General features: G+C 53.9%; 1 protein-coding gene across 2 annotated transcripts in view; it reads left to right on the forward strand.

Annotated features, from left to right (window-relative positions):
* The first annotated feature begins 448 nt into the window (after positions 1-448).
* Positions 449-24,447, forward strand: part of AGAP1 (ArfGAP with GTPase domain, ankyrin repeat and PH domain 1) — a 563,651-nt gene continuing 539,652 nt past the window's right edge. For both annotated transcript variants that reach the window (XM_079924566.1, XM_079924567.1), the window contains exon 1: positions 449-1,320. In XM_079924566.1, the coding sequence (XP_079780692.1) occupies positions 1,158-1,320 (163 nt within the window). In that variant the 5' untranslated portion in view covers positions 449-1,157. The remainder of the gene's footprint in view (positions 1,321-24,447) is intronic.

Genomic DNA, 24,447 nt, shown 5'->3' on the forward strand with positions numbered 1-24,447 from the left:
GGAGACAGCAAGTGAAAACTGGGGCTGGGGGGAGGGGAAGCAACAAAGTGCGGTCGGGGGACACGGTGAGTCGCAGAAGCTCCTCTAACCAACCGCCCAGAAACAAACAAAAACGCGGGCGGGGTCGTGCACGGCCTCCCGGGTCCCGAGACGGCGGAACAGCCGCGGGGCAGCGCAGAGAATCGTGGAGAGGCTGGGGCAGGGGGCGGCCGCGTCGCGGGTCTGCTAGCCTGTCAGCCCGGCCCCTCGCCCCCGGGGCCCCGGCCGCACGGGAGCCCCGGGCGTCGTGCGCACCTCCCCCCCGCAGTCCCGGCGGGGCGCCGACGCGGCGCGGCGCGGACTACAAGTCCCAGGAAGCCTAGGGGCAGGCGCGGGGCGGAGCCTGGCGCAATTCCCCGGGATCCGGCGCGCTGGGAAGCGCCGGGGAGGAAGCAGCGGCGGCGGGCGGCGGGCCGCGAGCGGCGAGCGGCAAGCGCGCGGGCGGGCGGGGCGCAGGCGGAGGCGGGGCCGACGTGGGCCGGAGCCCTGCGTGCCAGGGAGGGGGCCGGCCGGGCAGGCGGCGAGTGGCGCTCGGCGCGGGCTCCGGGGCTTGCAAGGCGCCTGCGGCTCGGTCCCGGCTCGGCGGGCGGCGCACGGCGGGCTCGGCGCAGGGGCCCCGGCGCGCCGGGCGGCGCAGCACGCAGCGCGCGGACCCACGCCGCGGCCGGGCGCCCCGAGCGGCGCGGCCGCTGCCCGGGGGCCGGCCCTCGGCCCCGGCGCTCAGAGCGCGGCGGCTGCCTGGGCTTTAATGGCTGCTCGGCGGGGCAGCGCCTAGGGGTGGAAGGCGGCTGCGGCGCAGGAAGGCGCCCGAGCGAGCCTCCTCCGGGGCCGGCCGCGCCCGCCGCGGCGCTCCATGGGGGCCCGCTGACCCGGGGCGCCGGGGCCCGCTCGCTCGCCAGCCCGCCCGCCGGCCGCGCATCCCGGCCATGAACTGAGTCGGCGGGCCGGCCCCGCGCCTGCTCCGCCCGCTCCTTTCTTCTCGCGCCTCCTCCGCCCGCCGCCGGCGGGCCCGGCTCCCCGGGGGCTGCGGCGCCCCGGGCTCGGCGGCCCGCGGGCCCCGGGGCGCGGGGCGGCGGCGGCGGCGGGGGGCGCGCGGCTCCGGGCGCGGTGCCTGCACCATGAACTACCAGCAGCAGCTGGCCAACTCGGCTGCCATCCGGGCCGAGATCCAGCGCTTCGAGTCGGTCCACCCCAACATCTACTCCATCTACGAGCTGCTGGAGCGCGTGGAGGAGCCGGTGCTGCAGAACCAGATCCGGGAGCACGTCATCGCCATCGAAGGTGAGGGCCGGGCCTCCGCGGGGCTTCTGGAAGGCGCGGGGGAGCGGGCGCGCGCGTGTGTGTGCATGCGTGTGTACACACGCGCCGGGCCGTGGCACGCGGCTGCCCCGCCGAGTGGGCACTGCGGTGCGTCTCACCCCGCAAGGCCGGGCGAGAGCGGAGGGGGAGGCCGAGGGCTGGGCGAGCGCGCCGCCAGCTCTGCCAGCGAAGATGGATCGCCGGCGATAATGTGCTAATGGGCAGTAGAGTCTCCGGTGAGAAAGTGGCTCCGTGTGGCCGCGTCCTGGGCCACCCGAGTGACCCAGCCCAAGCCCTGGGGCAGCCGGAGGAGTTGGCGCCACCGGACCGCGACAGGTTACCAGGCTGGGGCCGAGCGTCTTGCTGGACGTTGAAGAGGTCTTTTGAGAAGTGTTGCTTCTGGGGGCGAGGCTCTGGCTGACGTGCTGAGGCGGGCAGGGCCAACCCCTTTGGTGTCTTTGGCCATTTCGGGGGCACAGTGGAGAGAGCTGACCTTAGCCGGAGCGGAGAGCCAGCCCCCGCTGCAGGCTGCATCGTGTCCCGATGCTGGTCTACCTGCCCCTGTGCAGAAGCTGGCTTCCTCTATGGCGTGTTTTCTACCAAAAGTCCTGGGTCACATCAGAAGAACCCTCCCTGGGGGGGTCTCACTTTCACACACCTGGCACTGGGAGGCCACCCACCCTTCCTGCGAGTCAGGCGAGGCAGTGATCCTCCGGAGCCATTCAGGCGAGTTCTGCCTCTCCTGGGCCTGTGTTTTCTCGGGTTTGCCATGGCTCTTATGTCTCTGCTATTCGGCTTCCGGTTTGTTCCCTTGCTTCCCTTCTCACTGCCATTGGTCAATGATGGTAAAAGAACTGAAGGGTGGGTTGTCCATAATATAGAACTGTCCTAACCAAAAGCCACTCTGGCCACAGTTGAGGAACACTGAGAAGGTTCTAAGGCCTGGCAGGAGTGTGTCGGGAGCCCAGCCGCAGGCATCGCCCAGCTCCCCTCCGTCTGCAGGTGAGGGGGCACTGGCCTCAGGAGAGCGTTGCTGTGGCGCCGTGCTGCCTGAACTGCTCACCCCAGAGTGTCTTGGTTTGACGCTTGACCAGTTAGGTGGAGAAGGTGGATGTGGTGGGGCTGATCCTCTTGGCGTTTGGCAGCCCTGTGGACTTGAACAGCATCCCAGCCAGGCTGCTGATTGGCTGCCTGTATCCATAGGGGACTTGCTAATTCCCCCTGGCTCTCAGAGCACCTGGCCGCCCTGTTGGCAGTTTAAGATGCTTCCAGGTTCCTCGAGAGGCAGAGGCTGCAGTGTGGCTCTGACAAGACTTCCGGGAGGCCGCGGGGCCGGCACACGGCTGCTGATGCTGGGTGAGGTTGCAGAAACGTTCCTCCAGAGCCGGGGCTCTGGCTCCGCGGCCACCCAAGTGAAGGGCTCCTGTGCCTGTTTCCGCTGTCTCTGCGCAGCTCTCTGGCAGCATCCACAGGAGTCTGATGAAACACTTTGAAAGCTGGTGACTAGCACTGAAAGCACCTGGCTGAGAGCGCCTAGTCTCTGTGCAGAGACCTCTAGCTGAGTGTGAGTCATGCTGCCTCCTTTTCATTTCCCATCGCGAAGCCCAGTTCTGGGGTCTCGGGCACCCCTCGCAAAGCATTTTGACTTTCTAGCAAGAGGATGTGGTTTCATTTTTCTTTTCTTTTCCTTCTTTTCTAAAAAAACCAAAACATTGTGTGGTTCCTAGATGGTGGTTTCTGGTAGCTTGCTGTCTACCTGTACTATGTCAGACTTTGGGCCCCTTCTTGGCTGGAAACCTTGTTATCATTAATAAGACGCAGAATCAATGATGAATCCTGCGTGGGACTTTGGCAATGCTATTATTTTTTTGTTAGAAAAAGGAATGTTTATATTGTGTCAGGGCTGTGGTTAATTTAATGAGGCTTAAGAACCATTCAAATATGATTCTGTTCTTTGCATTATTATTAACAACTATACCACTTTTTACTTGTATAGAACTTTAGCAAGCATGCTCTTGCATTCATAAGCTCGATGTGGAGCTGTACCAACCCTGTGAGAGAATGTGGGCCGGCTTCATTCGGGGAAGGATAATGACCTCCTGAACGTTTGACTGAGGTCAAAGTCGGGTCTGAACCAAAGGATCCTTTGAACCTAGGTCTGCAGCCCCCCAAAGCACCTTCCACTGCCCCTCCTAATGAAATATAAGTTCATTTGTTATAATGAAATGTTCTCACTACCAATTTTAAGATACGGTTGTGATTTATATCTACATCATTGATATTTTGGAAATTGAGAAGATTGCTCAGCTGTGGCAGGATGACATTTTTCCTGTGAGGAGAGAAGCATGCAAGAAACAGTTTTGTGCAACTGTGTAGGATATGGGTTCTTCACTCACACCGAGCAGGAGAGCATTGCTGTGGGGTACGGAGACTGAAGACGCATTTAACTCCGCGCTGTAACTGAGTGTGCGCTCAGAGGATCACAGTACCTCTAAGAAACGCACGCAGATCTGCCCCTGCCTGTGAACCTTGCAGGTGAGGATGGTACAGTAGCAAAACGTAAACCTCTCTGAATTTTAAAATATAAGACCGTTTCCAATCAGGAAAGTATATGCACGTCATAACAAATGGTTTAAACATCGCTCATCTCAACAAACAGAAAATTGCCTGCATTTTAGAGGAGATGCAGCTAGGCATTTTTCCTGCCTCTGTGTGGACCTAAGCAAAGTTGGAGTCATACTTGCAAAACTACCTGATTAGCATAAAGTGAGCACTTTTCAACGTTAGGAAGCAATTTCAGAGATACGATGTATCACATCGGTGTGAGGTTCCAGCATTTGTGCCATAATTTACGTACAATTTCCCCGTTTTCCCGAGTCTTTCAGGAATCGTTGGCTGTTGCAGTGAGGAGCGAGCTTGTCAAAGGGGAGGATGTTTCAGCTAATGCTTATTTCAAAGTGATTCTAAGAGGGTCTGGACTGGAAAATCTCTTAATGATGGGCTGAACTGTATATATTTTAGTCGAAAGAGCTCACCAAGATCCCCAAATCTGAATGGGTCTGTGACCCTGTTTGAAGGCATGGGGAATGTGATTTAGTTCTCAGTCCTGTTTTAAAACATCACCTTGCCAAAAAAAAAAAGAAAAAAGAAAAAAGATAAGTGTTTTTTCAAATCTTTACTTCGGACTTTGAGAGGTTTATTTTTTCCCTCCAATCTCTGGAGTTTAAGGAAGCATTGCCTGTTGTTTTCAGATTGACCTGGTCAGATTTCTGGGCTGTCCCCCGGGGGTGTGGCCAGCACCCTGGATGTTCTCCGTGCCTGGAAATGAACGGGAACCAGCCTGCCTCCTGGGTGAGCAAGCATCTCGCCTAGGGTCCCCCCTCCAGTTCTCCTTTAAAAAGCCCACCTGGGGTTGATGGAGTTGAGGTGAATGAGTCAGCTGTCTTTCTTGTTAAATGAAGCTTGTTCTTCTAGTACGGGTAAAGCCTCTGTTAGCCATTGCACCTTGTAATTCAGCTTGCCTGCCGCAGAACCGTGATGCAAATGATACGCCGGGCCGTGGTCGAGCCCCTAACCAGCATTCATGCCTCCACACTCACCAAGCAGCTGCTCGGGGAGGGGGGAACCGAGTTCCCCACTGGCCCCGCCGGTGGTTTGCGTGGCTTCCTGGGAGGACTTGGAGAGGTCACAGTGGCCCAGTCCTCGGCAAGAGAACTCTGCCTGCCACCCCTGGCCAGGGCACTTACACAGGGGCATTGAAGGGCCGAGCCCCAGCATTTGGGGAACCTGGGAAGATGGGGCAGGGAGCGCCTTTCATCCCACGGTGCAGCAGCTCTGTTGAGCACCTGTGGGCAGCAGAGTGCCCAGTGCTTGACCTCCATCATCTCAGTCCATCTTGTGATGATCCAGTGACACAGATGCCACCTTGGAGGCCCAGAAAGGGTAGGGAACTTGCTGGAAAGAGATGGGCTGGGCTGGTCAGCCTCATCGCTGGCTGTCTAGCCCTTTCTGAGCTAGGAACGAAGCTCCTGGTTATTCATAGTTCCCACAGCCTGAACGTACAAACCACCCCAAGCACGTGTCCCCTTTACCCAAGACAGGAAGGGGTTGCGGACGCCGCCACTAACGGAAAGTCTTACGTTCTCTGCGTGGTGGCTTACCTCGGCAAAACTTCTGTAAGAGTTTGTTTGCCTAGAAGAATTGATTTCATCTGGTTGGGGCAGGTGTGTGTGTTTAAGGAACAAATCCCTTCTTCCTGCCGTGAATGAGCATAACCCTTCCTGGACACGCTTGACTATGTTCGTAATCTTGCAGGCTTAATACAAGTTGTAAATATGGGGCCTTTTCGTTATTGATATGAGTGTCACAGTCTCCTCCTTCAAGGTAATTCTCGGGTGGCGGTCCGTCACTTCCAGGTTAAATTTCATACCTTCACGGTCTCCGACCCTTCCGGATTCTGGGCGTCCCTTCAGCCTGGCTGAAGTCCGCATCTTCCCTGTCTGTCCCAGGCCCCAGCTCCCAGCAGGGACTGGGGGCCCTCTGAGGAAAATCAGGTCGTGCTTGTGTTCCATCTCCGCGGTGATGCAGAGCGTCGTGTCTGGCCCTTGGAGGACGCCCGGGAATTGTTTGTTGAGCGGGTGACTTGTCGGCGGGGCGGGGGGGGGCGGAGGGCTTGTGTTTTCTCTGGCGTTTGGGTCCTCTTGCTTCTTGCTGGTGATCTGAACAATGTTGAGCCTCTAGCAGAAGTGACGGTGTTTTGCTAGTTGTCACCAGAGCACAGGTGTCAGGGCCGGGGTGTTTTGGGGTCTGGTGGATTAGCCCGGGTGGCAACTAAATGCCGTGTGTGTTTGGGTGGAAATGAAGTTTTCTCTAGTGCATGTAGGGGAAGAAAAAGACGTGCTTGCTTAATCCTGGCAACTTTTTCAACCTGGCTCTCGGCAAAAGGGTGGTGTTTCTTCCTCCTGGGTGGAAGTGAATTTCAGACCCAGAATCGATACCATTGGTAGGGATGGATGAGTGACAGGCTGGGTGGCTGACGTAATGTAGCATCCTCAGTGGAACGTAGAGAGCCTTGGTCCTCGAAGTTGAGCGCGCATTCGAATCACATGGAGGGCTTGGGAAGACAGGTTGCTGGCCCTGCCCCCAGAGTTTCTCGTTCCGTAGGTTTGGAGCAGGCCTGAGAATGTGCTTTCGACAAGTTTCCAGAGGATGCTGGTGTTGTCAGTCTAGGGAAGGCACTTTGAGAAGCATGGCTGGGCGGGGGGGCGGGGGGGGGCGGAGCTCGGTGGCGGACCGGGCATCTTCCCTGGGCCAGGGCTCTGCGCAGTGCTTTCAGTCAGCGAGGGGGCGTCCTCTTGTCCTTCCCTGTGGGTGACAGGCGGGGGCCAACAGCCCAGGGCGTTGCTTCTGGTGACACAGCTTAAACACAGTGGAGGAGGCCCTGAAGCCCAGGTTCGAATGGGTTCAAGTCCAGGTTCACTCTGCTTCCACGGTGCTGATGCTGAGTGCCCTGCGAGGAGCGTGGCTGGTGGGTGGTGGACATTGCCAAGGGCATCCCTTAGGGAGGGAGACTGTAAATCCCGGTCCTGGGTTCTGTGGGCTTCCCTTCCTGTGTCTCCAAGGTCGGTTGTTGATCCGTAGGTAGTCTCCTGTGTGTTTAAGTGGGGTTCTTCCGTATTCACTTGTTACGATAATTTGGCAGGTGATACGTTTTGTTTTTGTTGTGCAGCTAAAAGCGCTTCTAAACAGGAGAGCTGTATGTTATGAGCAGCTTGAGAGGGCTGTGTGGGGAGCCTGGTGGAAGTGACTCAGGAGGGAGAAGCAGCCCTGGCAGCTGCAGGAACCTTCACAGCGGAACCTGGAGCCCTGTTACTACCCCCTCTGTTGTTGTTGTTGGTGGTTTTTTTTGGTCTCAAACTGACTTTTTATTTTGTTCAGACTAAAATCTCTTATTTTGCATCCTTTTTTCCTGTGTACCCTGCAGGTGTTTACAGTTGGTGCGTCTAGCTCTGGCTTGTTTGAACTACCGATTTGTTCCTGTCTCTTGTTTCTCCACGTTCCAGCAAACCCGTGTCCCCCACCCCTCCCCCCGGCCCAACACTCCAGATTCTTTGAGGCCTTCGCCCAAGTGATTGAGTTTGGCAAAGCGGATCAGGCTTAGTTATTTTTAAAATCCAGGGTTGGGGGTTCTGATCTGTGCTTAGCCACATAATTCCTACCCTTTGTTAAGTACCTTTCTCCGAGAAGGAAAATGAACTCTGCAGATGTTCATCTCTAATCTCTGCAGCATCTGTGATTTTCCTCAGGTTCTGAGCACCAGGCCCGGTGTGTGCTGCCCTGAGCCCCGTCCTTCCCGGAGCCGCGGGGCTCTGAGGCTGAGTCCCGTTGGCTCCCATCTTGTGGTGTGGAAGCCTGCACAGCGGGTCGTGGTGATGACCCATCCCGGGGCAGGGCTGGCGTCGCGGTGGGCCCCATCCCTTCACCTCCCTGTGCTCTCTGCTCACGACTGACCCGGCGGGAGGGGCTGCCTTGGTTGCATGTGGCGGCCAGGGAGGGAAGGAGAGAAGGTACCTGCCCCAGCAGAAGAGATTTGTTACTGGACCCTTTGAGCAGCCAGCCAGAGAGCTTGTCTGTGTGCGAGGTTGGGACATTTCCACAAGGAGCAGACTAAATATAGGCTGGAGGATTGGGCCCAGGGCCCGAGCGGGGGCTGTCATCGCTCTGATACTGTTTCTCCCACTGCTAATCAGAACTCGCCACCGGCCCTGAACAGGTGGCCGCCCTGAGCTCTCTGCGAACAGACTGGTGTTTCTGTTTAACCAGGGCTCCTTTGCAGACTTCACACTTCTCCCGCTGTTTGGTGCGGACTGTCTTTTTTTGGGCTGCAGTGTTGGGAGTATTTGTGCAGTGTTTCTACACAAGCGACTGTGTGATCTTCAAAAACTGCCTGTGCCGTCTGGTCGTCATTAGCATCCTGGTTAGAAGCTGCTTTTTTTTTTTTTTTTTTTTTTAAAGGGTGGGAAACACTTTTCATGGTTCTGGGAGAAGAATTCCAAATAATTACCGGCCATGTTCACAAACGATTTATGTTTGGTCTTAGAAATGTCAACATCCAGCAGGCTCTTGCAGAGAGAACCATGTCCCTTTCCAGCTTAGCACACAAAGCTACTGTTACTGGATCCTCAGATGATAGTCTTAAAGGGGGAACAGTATCTTCAGGCTGTGAATTTAGTTTTCATTCGGTGAGTTTTAGGTGATATGGACATAGTCTACCAGCAGTACTGAGCATACGACAGAAAAAGAATTTTTCGTGAGGACCTACAACAAAACAAGACCCACCTTAGTTTCCTGAAAGAGTTTTTATTCCTTCACATTCTCTGTGTCAGGGCAGATGGTGGCCATCAGCAAGATTTGGTCTCACAGATGTGGTAGCTACTGGCTCCCTTTTGTAATGAAATAGAAGTGAATTCGGAGAGAGCGGGTTGCCCTGAGAGCCTTCTGTTTGTGTTTCCAGTTGACCTTGTCTGAGAGGGGAGAACCGGCGTATTTTCCAGGGAGGGGACTTCCGTGGGCCTGCCTGCCTACCCTCTGCTGTGGTTTCCAAAGATCTGGGTGCTGCTGGGAGCAGTGACGCAGTCTTCTCCTGTCCCGGCACCGCTCCTGTCAGGTCAGGCTGGTGAACCTGATTTCAGACAGACAAACAGTTGTTTCAGTTTTCGCTTCGACGATCAAGCCTGGATCTCTGATTTTTCCGTGTGTTACTATTAGGAGTTTGGGATTGGAGGGATTGAGACCACTTCAAACGCCCTAGTTTTTTTGAGCTCTTTTTTTTTTTTTTTGGCATAAAACATAGATCCAGAAGGATGCCCAGGTCGTCAGGGAGGGCGTTTTCACAAACTGACCACGTGGGTACATCCAGCCTCCAGATCAAAAAACCTGAGTTGGCCGTAGCGCAGGGCGAGACTCACCTGTATTGCATGTGGTTGGAGGTGGTTGCCTCCGCTTACTTACCTGTTCTCCCGACGATGGGCATCTGGGTGGTTTCATGTTCGGGGCTGCTGGGAATAGGGCTGCCGTGCCTTTGGTGCCCACGTGTCCCCGTTCCTGTTGGGGGCTGCACGCCGGGGAGCCGAGCGCTGCGTCCTGTTAGCCCTTCTCGCAGGTCAGCGCAGCTGCTCCGGAACCCGCTCCGTTGGTGGCCTCTGTCTGGAGACCTTTCCTTGCTGTTCAAGGTTCATTGCAGACACTCAGGATGGTGGCTGCCTGCTGCCTCCGTCCTTTGCTTCTCCTTCTTTCCAGCTGTTTGTCCAGAAACAAATAGTCAAGTGCTTTATACGTTTCCGGCACTGTCTTAGACATCAGGTTTTTAGCTTTGGATATTCTATAGGCTCTTCATTCCCTGTTAGTGGAATAAGTATAGCTTTGTAAGTGGAGCTGTGAGAATGAAATCCTTCACCAGGAAGTGTTTTCCTCGAAACTGCGGATGGCGCGATTCCCCCGGGACTGGAACGGGGTCCCCTCGGCTCTCCCTGGCTCCTGCCCGACATCAGTGGTCAGTGGGGGTCCTACTGGCTGAGCCCACACCAGCCCCGAGTCTATCCCACACCTCGGCGCCGGGTTTCAGGTGACCTGTGCGTCTCTGTTGGCATCGGAAGGGAAACTCCTTCTGTACTCCCCGTCCAAACTGATCCGTGGTCTTAATGGTTACATATTAGCGCTCTTCAGTCTCTGTTGTTTGTAGCAATTATGCGGAGACACAAAAGGGAAAAAGATCAGCGAAGTGTTGCCAACTGTCTGTTACTCTCAAGGGGTTATTTTCTTTGTTCCTCTGCTGTGTCCTGGGAGCTGCCCATCCCCCTCCACAAAGGCCACACTCACGAGGCCAAACCCGGGAAGCTGGTAAGGACCCGAGGGCCTGAGAGAGAGAGAGAGGGGTGTGTGCCTGTGTGAACGTCTCCAGTGGCTGTACAAACGCAAATATTTATTTCGAGGGATGGGGGTTGGGAGGGCCGGGTTTACCCTCACTTTGTTTAGTATGGGAAGTGGCCAATATGAGAATCAGTAGACCAGATTTTATCGAGCACTGACAGTGGGCAAAGCACTCTATTTGCATCTGGTGGTACAGGCAGATGTGTGGGCTTGGAGCCCCTCTCCCAGCACAGTCGGACCTAGCCCAGGAGGCCACACTGGCCCAGACTGGGATAAGCAGGTGGTGTGATGCAGGCGAGGGGAGTGGGATTAACTGGACTTGGAAGCTGGGTGGGAGTCAGGCAGTGGAGGCTTTCTGGGCGGGCGGGTAATAGGAGTGGAACATCCAGTATCCATTCTCTGCAGCCTGTGGGGACCTGGGGAGGAGAGGCCAGAGGATGGAGAAGAGCCCGGTGAGCCCCAGAAAGCATGCTGGGAGTGCTTTTATTTATTGGGCCGTGGAAATTACAGATTATGGATTTCCATTTGGAAAAGCTTGTGCCATGATGCTCAGCTGTTACCAGGCAGGATAGAAATGGTGGTGGCGGCCGGTGGTGGTGGGGAGTGGCAGGGAGTGTTCATAAGTGGGCTGTCGGGCTTCCCTGGTGGCGCAGTGGTTAAGAATCCACCTGCCAGTGCAGGGGACACGGGTTCGAGCCCTGGTCAGGGAAGATCCCACGTGCCACAGAGCAACTAAGCCCATGCACCACAACTACTGAGCCTGCACTCTAGAGCCTGTGTGCCACAACTACTGAAGCCCACGTGCCTAGAGCCCACGAGCCACAACTACTGAGCCTGCGCTCTAGTGTCCATGAGCCACAACCACTGAGCTCGCGTGCCACAACTACTGAGCCTGTGCTCTAGAGCCCGCGAGCCACAACTCCTGAGCCCACGAGCCACAGCTACTGAGCTTGTGCTCTAGGGCCTGTGTGCCACAACTGCTGAGCTCGCGTGCCACAACTACTGAGCCCGTGCTCTAGAGTCCGCGAGCCACAACTACAGAGCCAGTGCTCTAGAGCCCGTGAGCCACAACTCCTGAGCCCGCATGCCACAACTACTGAGCCAGTGCTCTAGAGCCCGTGAGCCACAACTCCTGAGCCCGTGTGCCACAACTACTGAGCCTGTGCTCTAGAGCCCGTGAGCCACAACTGTGGAGCCCACGAGCCACAACTCCTGAGCCTGCATGCCACAACTACTGAGCCTGTACTCTAGAGCCCGTGAGCCACAACTACGGAGCCTGTGTACCGCAACTACTGAAGCCCGCATGCCTAGAGCCAGTGCTCTGCAACAAGAGAAGCTACCGCAATGAGAAGCCCGCGCCCCATGACGATGAAGAGTATCCCCCGCTCGCTGCAACTAGAGAAAGCCCGCGTGCAGCAACGAAGACCAACACAGTCATAAATAAATAAATTAATTAAAAAAAATTTTAAAAACCCACAAAACTGGGCTGTTGCAAGGGGAGGTGGGGGCCTGGGCAAGGGAGCAGGGGAACAGAGATGGGCACCCAAGGATGCAGGTGCAGGCCTGAGGTTGCCTGTGAGTCTCGGGTGGAGGGGGCAGGAGGAAGGAGCGAAGTTTGACCCACGGAACGCAGGAGCGGGGCCGTGTGGGGGGATTCCACCTCTAGATGCCCTGGAAGCCCTCAGGTTTGGGCCGGAGGGGTGCTCACAGCCACAGCAGGGTGGTTACCCGGTTACCTGGGATTTGTGGTGGGAGGACCCTCCCCTGCAGGGTGGGCTCAGATGTATAGATTCACGAGTCACCCCCGTCTGTCATCCAGGCTGAGGGGCAGGCATCTGGGATGTACGGCAGCCACTTCCTCCCCTGCAGAAGCTTCACTGGGTGTCTGAGGGGTACGGCAGCCTCTTAGGAGTGCAGCTAGCGTGCATTGCTCTCCAGGAGCTGAATCAGTCCCCGCAGGGGGACGTGTATGATTGAGCCTGGGCTCTGGTGGCCCTGCGGTCCTGCTCATCCAGCCAGGTCGTCTCCTGGCCACCTGTGCCTGCCTCAGAGCATGTGTCCCATGGTGCTGGACTGGTGCCTAAATCTCTTCTGTGTCTGTGTCTCCCTCTCTGTCTCTGTCGCTATACCGTATCTGTCTATTAGGTGTGTATTTATTTTTTCACTTTACGGCTTTAATCCGTAGACTTGTAGAGCCACGTGCTGGGAGCGCAGAGGCGAACAGGCTGCTTGCTGTATAGGTCAGCGCAGGCACAGGCTTCGGGCCGGGGTGCAGTGGGCTAGGAGGGCTGGAGGGGGTGCCCTGGGGAGCCCAGGAGCTCCTGCAGGAAGCGCTCGCTGTTTGAGCCCCAGAAGATGGGGAGCTAATGCCATTTGGGGCGGGGGGTCGCTGACTGGGCATCTTGGCATCTTGCTTCCAAAGGAGGCCTTTGTAAACTCTCATCTCTGCCCAAAGAAATCTCACTGTCTTCACACAAAAAAGTGTGTTTCTATTTTTTTTTTTTTTTCACTTGAATAAGTTTAGTTTTACCCAGGTTTCTCAACTTGGACTTGCTCTTCTGGTCATCTTATGCTGGGGCATAAAAAAATTATATATCTATCTCTTCCTGCCTGCTCTCTAAATCTAGAGTCCCCCTCCCCAAAAAAAATAAAAACCTCCGAAGCCCCAAACTCTTTCCCTCAACTCCTTGCTTGGCAGGAGAGTTGTGGGGTGGGGGGAGTGGTGGGCGCTCAGATCATGGGCAGTTGGCTCTTGTGTTTCTGTCTGTGCGTCTTGGGGACCCTGCCCGGATGGCGAGCTGGGTGTGGCCTTGTGGCAGTGCTGCTTTTTCTGAAGTGGCTCAGAATTCCAGGCTCAGACGCGAGAGCCTGTTTCTTCTAGAATCCCAGCGTCAACTTCTGAGGGGATGCGGGTTGAAGGGGTGCACTTCTGGGCTTTTCAGTTTCCAGGTCACCTGCTTGGACATAAAAGAATCTCAGCGCGGTGCGGTCTCCCTCATCCGGGAAGATGGGACCCTGCTCCACTCTTTGGTATAGACACCTGGGCGCTTTGTGTAGCGCGGGGCGTGGCAAGAGAGCCCCCTCACCTGAGTCCACGGAGCCCTCACCCCCTGGGTGGACTGCAGGCACCCCCTCTGGGTCTCCGTGTCCCACAGCCTAGGGTCTGGGATTTGTGTGAGCAAGACATTTTGCAATGAAAAGAGATGAACATTGTTTACAAGTTGAGGAGGATCTCTTTTCCTCAACTCACTGTGATGAAAAATTTCAAACATGGAAGAGTTGAAAGAACGTTCAGAGTGAACTCCTACACACCCATTGCTTTGCTTCTCCGCTAGTTAATGTTTTGTGTATCTCTCCATCCAGAGGATGATAGTTCAGCAGGCTTTTTTTTTTTTTTCCCGCGGTACGCGGGCCTCTCACTGTTCTGGCCTCTCCCGTTGCGGAGCACAGGCTCCGGATGCGCAGGCTCAGCGGCCATGGCTCACGGGCCCAGCCGCTCTGCGGCACGTGGGATCTTCCCGGACCGGGGCACGAACCCGCGTCCCCTGCATCGGCAGGCGGACTCTCAACCACTGCGCCACCAGGGAAGCCCAGCAGCAGGCATTTTTAATAGAATGCAGGGTTTTCCTAGGCTGGCTCCACGTTGGCATGGAATCCGAAGGATTTCTGGTACCACCTGGGTGTCATGGTGTCAGATTCCAGGTGCAGTGCAGGCACAGCAGGGACAAGGTGCTTGTTAAGTGTGGATTGAACGTGAAGTGTCTCCTTCTGCAGGGGAAGTTGGTTTAACGTGTGCTTCGGAAGGACAGTTTTTGTTGTTAATCTTTTTTTTTTTTTAATTTATTTTTAAATTCAACTATGCTTCAATAAAATTTAGAAAAATTAAAAATTTATTTTTGTATTTTATTTTATTGACGCATAGTTGATTTACAATGTTGCGTTAGTTTCAGGTGGACAGCAAAGTGATTCAGTTATATATATATGTATTGTATATAACTGAATATATATATTTATCAGATTCTTTTCCCTCATAGGTTATTACAAAATATTGAGTAGAGTTCTCTGTGCTACACAGTAGGTCCTTGTTGATTATCTGTTTTATATATAGTAGTGTGTGTTGTTAATTTCGATACAGTTCAACCTTGAACCCACAGGGACACTTTGAATTGAGCTCTGACTTGAATTCTGTGGCTGAGCGTGTGTGTGGGGGAGGGCAGCCCCACTTTGGGCCTTGGGGGTTTTGGTTGTTGGGGTGGCACGCCATCCTCTTTGTCCAGGACTTTGGTTTTAGGAATAGTCTGTGTGTTGATACGGAGCACAGGCATTTCCTTGTTGGATCATGTTCCACCATGATCACTTCCTGGAAGCAGAATGATGTGGAGGATCTGATGACTCTTTGTGACTTGTAGGGGGACAGGCAACCCTAGCTGGGGGAGCCAAGACAGGCTCCTGCCTCAGTGACGTGCTGTGGAACTCTTGGGAAACACACGTGTCCCTTTCGGCCTCAGTTTCAGAGTCTAGAATCCATGGTGTTGAACTTTGATTGAGCTCAAGCTTCCTCCAGTCCCCAGAGTGACTGCCACTGTCCCATCCATTGCTCCTCAGTCCCTGAACCGACCTGGTCTGGTAGAGGTGGAGGAGGGGATGGGGAGGGTGGGGAGGAGAAGACTTGGTCAGAGGAAGCCAGATTGTCCCAGGGCATTGTGTTCACTTGTTCCACCCACAGTCTTCCTTGCCTCAACAAACCCAAGAGTGAAATTTCACTCAGTAGAGTAATAGCCAAAAGGGGAAGAAAACATCTTGTATGTGTGTATGTGATCCATGTAGTACGTGGGTGATCTAGCCCTTGTGTGCCTTGTGTAACAGGTGCACACACGTTGAAGGCCTTGTTATGACATCTGAGAGTGTGCAGGGGTCTGCAGAAGGAACCCTGTCCGTGATAATAATCTCCAACATCTCCACTGTACCCTGGTTCCCCAGACTTAGCCAGAGATAGGAAAAGCAGACGTGGAACTCTCCGTAATCCTGGCGGTGCTGGGTCATTGTCACCGCGGTGAGCACATGGTAAATGCTGCAGGTGTGGTTGTCGAGCCTGTGTGTGTGTATGGCCTGTATGCTAGGTGTCTAGTTCAGCTCTCATTCACCTCTCCAGTTGATGAGTTCAGGGAGCATCCTGGGCTGAACTGGAAGCCAAATTATAGTGTGATTCCTGTCTCAGCAGCGTTAATTACAGAACCTGATTAGGCCCAAATTCCTGTTCCCCAGACTGGGCCCACGTGGGGCATGTCTTCTGAGCTGTCCTTGAGCCAGCGATGACTTCACAAAGGGCTATTAGTCCGTAGTCTCCTCCTCCGTTGACCCCCTGCAGCTCCCTCCACATCCTGCCCAGAGCTGGCCTTTGACCACGCAGCCTTTCAGGGGCACTGAATCAGCGGATTCCTTCCCCTGTATAGTCTCTCGGTGTCTTCTCCACGGCTCTGAGCTGTTGTCTGCACGTCACAGGGTGCGTCTCCGGGCTGCACCAAGGTTATGCTGGCAGGTCAGACTTTTTTCTCCCTGGACTCGAGCCTTCAAGCCATCTTAGCTCACAGCCCTGCCTTTGCTTCCAAACCAAATTTCCATTTGGTGAGCCTGTGGGTCTAAAATATCCAGCCAGAGCCCTGGGTTTCAACTTCCACTTCGTCATGATTATCTCTTCAAAGTCCAGGCTGGCTTTTAGCTGAGGGGCACGTATGGCAAAATACATCTCAGTTGTCACCTCTTGTCACTCGACTAGGGATTGAGCTTCTGGGCGGCTCTGAGTGTCCATCCCTTCCTCCCATGCTCTCCTCTGACTTGCTTTCAATGACCACCTCTCCCCACAAAGTGGGGGAAGCTTAAGTTTCGAACATGTCACCTGCTGATGGGACAGGGATTCTCTTGTTCTAACAGTTTAGTTAAAAAAGAATGCTCCCGGAAAAGGGACCCTCCTCCACTGTTGGTGGGAATGTAAATTGGTGCAGCCACTATGGAGAACAGTATGGAGGTTCCTCAGAAAACTAAAAATAGAGTTGCCATGTGATCCAGCAGTCCCACTCCTGGGCACATAGCTGGACAGAACTATAATTTGAAAAGATACCCGCTGTTCACAGCAGCACTGTTTACAGTAGCCAAGACGTGGGAACAAACCCAAATGTACATCAACAGGTGAATGGTTAAAGAAGATGTGGTACATATACACAATGGAATACTACTCAGCCATTAAAAAGGAACGAAATAATGCCATTTGCAGCAACATGGATGGACTTAGAGATAATCATACCAAGTGAAGTAAGTCAAACAGAGAAAGACAAATACCATAATGCTATCACTTACACGCATGAACTTATCTACGAAACAGACTCACGGACATAGGGAACAGGCTTGTGGTTGCCTGGCGGGGGCAGGGGAGGGATGGATTGGGAGTTTGGGGTTAGCAGATGCAAACTGTTATATATAGGATGGATAAACAACAAGGTCCTAGTGTATAGCACAAAGAATTATACTCAATATCCTATGATAAACCATAATGGAAAAGAATATGAAAAGAACGTATATATGTATAACTGAATCACTTTGCTGTGCAGTAGAAATTAACACAACACTGTAAATCAACTATACTTTAATAAAATAAATTAAAAAATAAAACAAGGAATGCCCCAGCCTCCGTGCGTTTTCATGGTGGAAGGATTTCAGATGTCTTGCTTGTCTATTTCAACAACAGGCAACCAAAGTTCTCCTTAAGGCTTGACTCTCTCTCTCTTTTTTTTTTTAATGGCCGCAAGGCATGTGGGATCTTAATTCCCCAGCCAGGGATTGAACCCGTGCCCCCTGAAGTGGAAGCTCGGAGTCCTAACCACTGGACCGCCAGAGAAGTCCCCCTTGACTCTCTTAAGTATCAAAAAACCACTTGTTCTTGGGGCCTTACCTTAAACCCCAGGGACCTAGGGAAGTCACCTCGGTCACCCCTGTAGCCGGGCTCCCTGTTGGTGTCCGCCCTGCCCGCCATCTCTCTCATGGAAACGTAATGCGATTTATAATGACATCTGTGAGTGTGGATGTTTGCGTGGATGTGTTAAGGGTGTCTTTTCCCAAGAGGGTGGGAGCACAGAGTCCTGTTCTGTTTTATCCCTAGAGCTGTCCCGTCAGCCTTGACAATGCTCCTTAGCAGGTGAGGGATGGAGAGATGCATGGACCGTCTTGGTTGGGGTTCAAGGCTTGTAGCCATAGGGGACAGGACCCTCCATCCTGCTGCAACCGTGTGTTGATTCTTAAACAAGCCCTGTCTGAGAATTCTGTAGGAAGATACTGTGCAAAGCTAATTGCAGTGAACTTTTCCAGTAACTTGTGTGTGGAATATCCATTTTCCATGGCTACTGTTACCTTGGCTGTTGTTACATAACTCCGGTTAGATTCAGCTACTGGCGTTTGTTAAGCCTGGGTTCCAGTGTTGGAAAAAAACACGACCTAAAGAGTGATGACTTTGAGATTGCCTTTTTGGGGCTTTCTGGACACAAAAACAAAATTTTTAATCAGAAACTTGAGTTGATTTGACCAAGAGTTTCTCTCGGTTTCAAAATGTGATGTCACCGAGACCATTCTTGGTAAGGAGCTGTGAGAAGCTGCGTCCACGTGAGCAGGACCACTGAGACTTGAAGCCACTAGTGAAGGCCCAGCACTTATTCCTCCACCCAGATCCACGCTGCCTTGTCCTCTACCGACACTGCAAAGAGGGGAGACATGGGGCCTGATGGTGGACAAGGAGCCGAGTGGACAGGGCACAGTGGACAGAGACCCCAGCTATCTGCCCAGTCTGTTTTCTTGCTCTTTTCTCTGTGCGTTACGATCTCTACTATTTAGGCTCCAGTCTTTTTTTATGAGCTTGAAGGGGGCTGGAGCTGCAGCAGCATCTTGCTGGTTCTTCTCCCTGAAGCCCCCCAGCAGCCAGGCCACACTTGCTCTGGGCCGACCCTGTGGAGCCGAGCCCTTCTTCAGAACTTCCTGCTCTTTCATCGGGAGATTATTTTGCCATCACGTGTGGACCTTTCTCTGCGCCGAGCTTCTGTACCTGGAAAGCCCCGAGCGAGGCAGCTGTTCAGGACCTGTCACGTGGGAGCTGCTGGCTGGTGACGGCTGGTCCCGTGGGCCAGGCTCGCTCCCACGCCAGCTGGCTAAGGAGTCCCAGCCCCTGCCTCCGCCTCCCCCCGTGGTTCCCTTTCAGACTGCAGTTATGAATTAGTTTTGGGGAACAGAGGACATGAGTAGCTACTTAAAAATGCCCTGCACCGCGAGGACGGTGGGGAGAGGCCAGCACGAGGCAGTGGGTGAGTGGCCTGGTGCCCTGGCGGAGGAGTCTGGCTCGGCCTGTGGACCTGGGGTGCAGCTCTGCCCCAGCGGCTGCCGGGCGCGGGTTTGCCTTGTAAATGACACCGTCGCTTGGAGGCATCCCTGACAGCTGCCCCTGCTCCAGATTCCAGAAATTTCTATTAAACATTTCATGAACACACTCGTGGTTTCTTCCCTTTTCCTCCCTTAATAAAATCCGTAATAGCACCGACTGTTTATTGTGTGGGGGACCCCGCCCTGTGTTAAGCGCTTAGCGTGCTTTGTGCCATTTTACCTGGTCACCCCGGCACAGAGGTGGGAGAACCCTCCTTTCGCGGGCCGGGAGCTTGAGGCCTAGCGTTGAGAGCTTTGCCCAAATCTGCCCACACCTGGAGGTGGCTGAGTTGGATTCGAACTCAGGACTCACACACTAACCCCCGCCGCTCCCCCTCCCACCTACCTCTCTGTGTGTTTTTTAAAAATTTTTATTCATTTTACATCTTTATTGGAGTATAATTGCTTTACAATGGTGTGTTAGTTTCTGCTTTATAACAAAGTGAATCAGCTATACGTATACATATGTTCCCATATCTCTTCCCTCTTGCGTCTCCCTCCCTCCCTCCCTATCCCACCCCTCTAGGTGGACACAAAGCACCGAGCTGATCTCCCTGTGCTGTGTGGCTGCTTCCCACTAGCTGTCTATTCTACATTTGGTAGTGTATATATGTCCATGTCACTCCCTTACTTCGTCCCAGCTTACCCTTCCCCCTCTCCATATCCTCAAGTCCATTCTCTAGTAGGTCTGTGTCTTTATTCCCGTCTTACCCCTAGGTTCTTCATGACATTTTTTTTTTTTTTTTTTTGTGGTACGCGGGCCTCTCACTGTTGTGGCCTCTCCTGTTGCGGAGCACAGGCTCCAGACGCGCAGACTCAGCGGCCATGGCTCTCGGGCCCAGCCGCTCCGTGGCACATGGGATCTTCCCGGACCGGGGCATGAACCTGTGTCCCCTGCATTGGCAGGTGGACTCTCAACCACTGTGCCACCAGGGAAGCCCCTTCATGACATTTTTAATGATGCAGAAAGGAGACCTCTCAGATCCGCCCAAGGTCTGCAGAGGGCATGAGGAGTTCTCTGTGCTCTGTGCTCCTCCTGTAGGTGTCTTTTACTCACTGTGGTCACCAGGAAAATCACAGCTGCTAGCTTGCTTTTCCTCCGTTGCTGTGATTGGTGGCGTCGGGATGCTGGCTGGCGGTTTTGACTGCACGGCAAGGACACCCGGCGCAAGCTGGTGGCCTGTGGTGACAGTTTCCCAGTCTGGGAGGAGGGAGAGATTCCAGACAGCGTGGCTTTGAAAATTCACCTGAGTTCGGAACATCTGTGACACCTTTATTCTGGGCTGGCTGAAACTATAGCTATTAAATTTAAGGCACCCGAATTATATGACATCTTTTTTAAAAAAATTTTATTGATTGATTGATTGATTGATTGCTGTGTTGGGTCTTCGTTTCTGAGTGAGGGCTTTCTCCAGTTGCGGTGAGCGGGGGTCACTCTTCATCGCGGTGCGCGGGCCTCTCACTGTTGCGGCCTCTCTTGTTACGGAGCACAGGCTCCGGACGCGCAGGCTCAGCGGCCACGGCTCACGGGCCCAGCCGCTCCGCGGCATGTGGGATCTTCCCGGACTGGGGCACGAACCCGTGTCCCCTGCATCGGCAGGCGGACTCTCAACCACTGCGCCACCAGGGAAGCCCCTATGTGACATCTTAATAATAAAGATGCTGGCAAGCAGGTCATTTTAAACACGTATAAATAGACGTTGCTTTTCCTCTGAGCTATAATTAGCACATTATGGAGAAATTGCTACCCTGAAAGTCACCGTGATTGACCTGAGGTCATGCAGAGCCGGGTGGCAGGGCCGGAGGTGGCCAAGTCCTGTGCTCGGCTCTGATGCCGGCTTCATGGGGCAGCAGAGCCAGACTCTGCGTGGGGCTCCGCGCAGGATTTGCTTTCCACCGCAGGTGTGGTCGGGCGGCTCAGACGGTGCCGTCCCTCTTTCAGAGAGTGGCTCTGGGGACGGAGAGAGGTGAGACTCACCCAGGCTTGTCCCGTAGTTGACTTTGTCAGGCTGGCAGTTCTCTGATGCCCGTCTAGTGCTCTGTCCACAACATTCCTTCCAAGGGCATTTGGTGACGGTCTGCATTCTTGTTCTGTACCAGACCAGACTCGCCTTTCAGGCGGGGCTTAGTCCCCATCTGTGCAGGGGGCAGACTGCTGTATCTGCCCCAGGCCGGGGAGGGGCAATGGGCCCCTGGGTGGTGGGGAAGGAGTGGGAAGTGTAGGTGGTGGCTGTGTGCCCATCCCCTGGCATCGTAGCAGTGTCGGGGGAGGGGGTGCAGCGCTGCTGGCCGAGAGTTCCCACCTGAGCAGTCCCCACCTGCTTAGGCAGGACTTACCTGTAAGGTCGTGTGACCCCCCCCCCCCCCCACCACGGGACGGAACAGTTATTCTCGGTGAATTTTACAGCTGCCTTGCCCTTTCTGCACCTACTTTATTTTATTCTAACCACTTTATAGACTTCCAATTTCTGCAAGAGAAAGTGCACACATTGAAAGTTTACACTTTGATGAGTTTTGACGGGCCACCCCGAAACCACAGTCACGCTCTCGGACGTGTTCATCTCCTCAGGCGTTGCCCCCTGTGACCCATCCCCTCACCCCCATCCGCTCGCACTGATCTCCTGTTCCTGTGGATTAGTTTGCATTTACTAGAATTTAACAGAAGCGGAATCACACAGTAATGGACGCTTTCTTCGTTTGGCTTCATTCGCTCAGTGTCAGGATTTTGAGATTCATACAAGTCGTTGTGTGTATCAGTCGCTTGCTCTTTTTTACTGCTGAGTTGTATTCCATTGTGTGTGCTCCCCACAGCTTATCCTGTTGTTGGATATTGATTGACTCACTTCCAGGGTTTGGCTTTTACGAGTAATCTGCTGTGAACACTCAGTACTGTTCTTCCTATCGGCACGCGCTTTTGTTTCTCTTGAGTAAATATCCAGCAGGGAGTGGCTGGGAGATGTGGTGGGTGTAGCATCAACTTTGAAACTGCCAGACGGTTTTCCAGATTGGTTGTTGGACTTTACCCTCCCGCCAGGAGTCTGAGCGTCTCTGCTCTGCCTGTCAGTTCAGCAGGCTGTTAGGACAGCACGTGTCCTTGAGAGAGAGGAGTTGCCATCCTTGTCTCATGGGTGGCAGGTATTTTGCACTTTGTGACCCCCCTGACGTCACTTTCGCTCCTTGTCAATCCAAGTGTTTGGCTAAGACCTGCGGCTCTTAACAAAGAGAAGGAGCACATTTTGCCCCCAGAGGACATTTGGCAGCGTCTAGAGAAATTTTTGGTTGTCCCAGCTTTGGGGAGGCAGATGTTAGTGGCATCTGGTGAGTGGGGACCAGGGACGTTGCACAGGGTGGCCCAGAATCTCAACAGTGCTGGGCTGAAGACCGCCAGCCGGACTTCCGTGGACCCTGCCGGCCTCTGATCTGCAGTGCAGAGCTCTGCGCTGACCAAGGGTCAGTCTGGTACTCGTTGCTTTTTCAGGTGGGAACCAGTGGCATTATCTGTGGGGTAATGGACCCACGTGTTGTCAGGGATCAAGCACTTCTCAGTAAGGGAGGCTGGCCTTGTCGCCTGGATCTGACCGAGCCTCTCAAGGTGGGCAGGGGCTGTGTGAGACTCAGCCAGCACCTTCTCCTCTAAGGCTTCTAGGAAGCTGGCTCCTGGGTGAGGATGTGACTTTCCTCCAGTTGCTTGAGTCGGCAAATTCCACCCAGCGCTGTACGACTAACCGCGTGAGCTCAGGGCTGTCTTAACGAACTTCGTTGATTATTAACCTTCGCTTGGCTCAGGGAAATTACTCACTTGTTCTCTGGCCAAGAGGAAACCTCCTGGAAGCTTTCATACTTAAATCTTTTTGACAGCTCCACATTCTGGAGCATTCCCTTGGCAGTTCTTTTACTTATAGGGTGGGGAGAAAACTCTTGTGTACTTGCCTCAAATCACAGATTTTGCTCCTACAAAGCTTTTCACAGACGTGTTCACAGTGGGGCTCAGTGTGTGTCGGGCAGATGACAGCCCTTGTCCACGTCAGCCGTCACTTCTTGCTGCATCAGCAAAGTACTGCAGAGCTGACTTTTATCTGCTTGGGAGTTCGCTTATTTATTCTTTTTTTTTTTTTTGCTTTTGGGGGATAATAGCAAGAATGGGAAACACTGTTTTTTTTTGACACACGAATAAAAAAATAACCCCTGTACTTCCTTCCCCATTCCTGCCTCACTTTCTCTGTTAGGAAGGATGTGCCGTGTGCCCACTGCTGGTTGGAGACCTCTGAACTAGAAGTAGACCCTGACCTCTGAACTGAAAGCAGACCTTGACCTCTGAACTAGAAGTAAACCCTGGCCTCTGAACTGAAAGCAGACCTTGACCTCTGAACTGGAAGTAGACCCTGACCTCTGTACTGAAAGCAGACCTTGACCTCTGAACTGGAAGTAGACCCTGACCTCTGAACTGAAAGCTGACCTTGACCTCTGAACTGGAAGTAGACCCTGACCTCTCTGGGGTCCTGCCACTGCTCAGCAGCCCCGGTGTCCCCTCGAGGGCCAGCTAACTTCTGCACCAGTCAGAGAACCTGCCCTTTGTCTCCCTTGCCAGGACATTAACATTCATGAATGTATTATTAGTGAAATATTAAGTGCTTGGGATGTTATAAAAAGTGCACTGTGTGTTCATAAGAGCGAGGGGTTCCTGGCTGGTCTGGTCCCCTCTGCAGAGTTGGGGTTCTTGTCCACAGTGGTGCTTGGAGTCAGGCCCTCCCGGTCCACTCAGGGTCATTCCTCAAGGTCATTCCTCAGGTCAGGCCCTGTCAGGTTAGGTCACTTCCCTTCAAGTCTGTTTTGCAGTTTTCTTGGGCCTGTTTATGCTTTTCTAGTTCAAACGTAGCTTCCCTAGCTTCTCTTTGATACCAAACTGTCTTAAAGGGTTGAGATCATGAAATTTGACGACATAGCATGTGTTGTTTTCTTCCGCCTGTGTCCCCCTCACTCCATTCAAGAGCCGCTGTGTTGCCACTGTGGGTTTGTAAGGCACGGCTTCCCTTCCCGTATACCTGTCCAGGCTGGCGAGCCCACCCGCGGGCCTGGCTGTAGAGCTGGTGGCCTTTAGAGCAGAGATTCTCAGAGTCACCCGGACAGCGTGTGAGCACCGGATGCGCCCCAGAGGCTCTGAGCCAGGAGGTCCCGGGCGGGGCCTGGATGCCGCCTCCCCGACAGGTTCCCAGGGGCTGCCCCTGCTGCTGCTGGGTGGGGCACTGGACTTTGGGGACCACTGCTCCAGGTCTCCCAATCCTGGTGTCACGACGTGAGGAGCGGTGAGTGACCTGAATCTGGAATGTGGACAGGCCCTGTGGGCACGTGCCTCGTTGGTGGGTGGAGGACCCGGCGTCCTAGCCAGTGGGCTCAGGAAGCATCGGTGGTGTGGTTTGCTATCACGGGATGCCCGTGAGCTTGCCCCCTTTCACAGGCCTTTCTTAGTTAAAAAGCCAGAAGGCCCAGCAACATGCGATCCCCCACATCAAGCCTGCTGGAGACTTGCTGAGCTCTTCATACAAATGAAGACTTGATAGCTTTTCAGGTTTTCACAGGGTGATAACCCGTAGGATGGCGCTGACGTGTTTTATCATCAGCTTCACAGGTTGTGTGCTGTCCCCGCATCTTTGATTGTGTAGTCAACACGTATTTATGTTTATGTGATCAGGCACTGGCGGTCCTCACCAGCCTCCCTCGGTGTGC

Source organism: Stenella coeruleoalba (genome assembly GCF_951394435.1).
Source record: "Stenella coeruleoalba genome assembly, chromosome: 6".
NCBI lineage: Eukaryota > Metazoa > Chordata > Mammalia > Artiodactyla > Delphinidae > Stenella > Stenella coeruleoalba.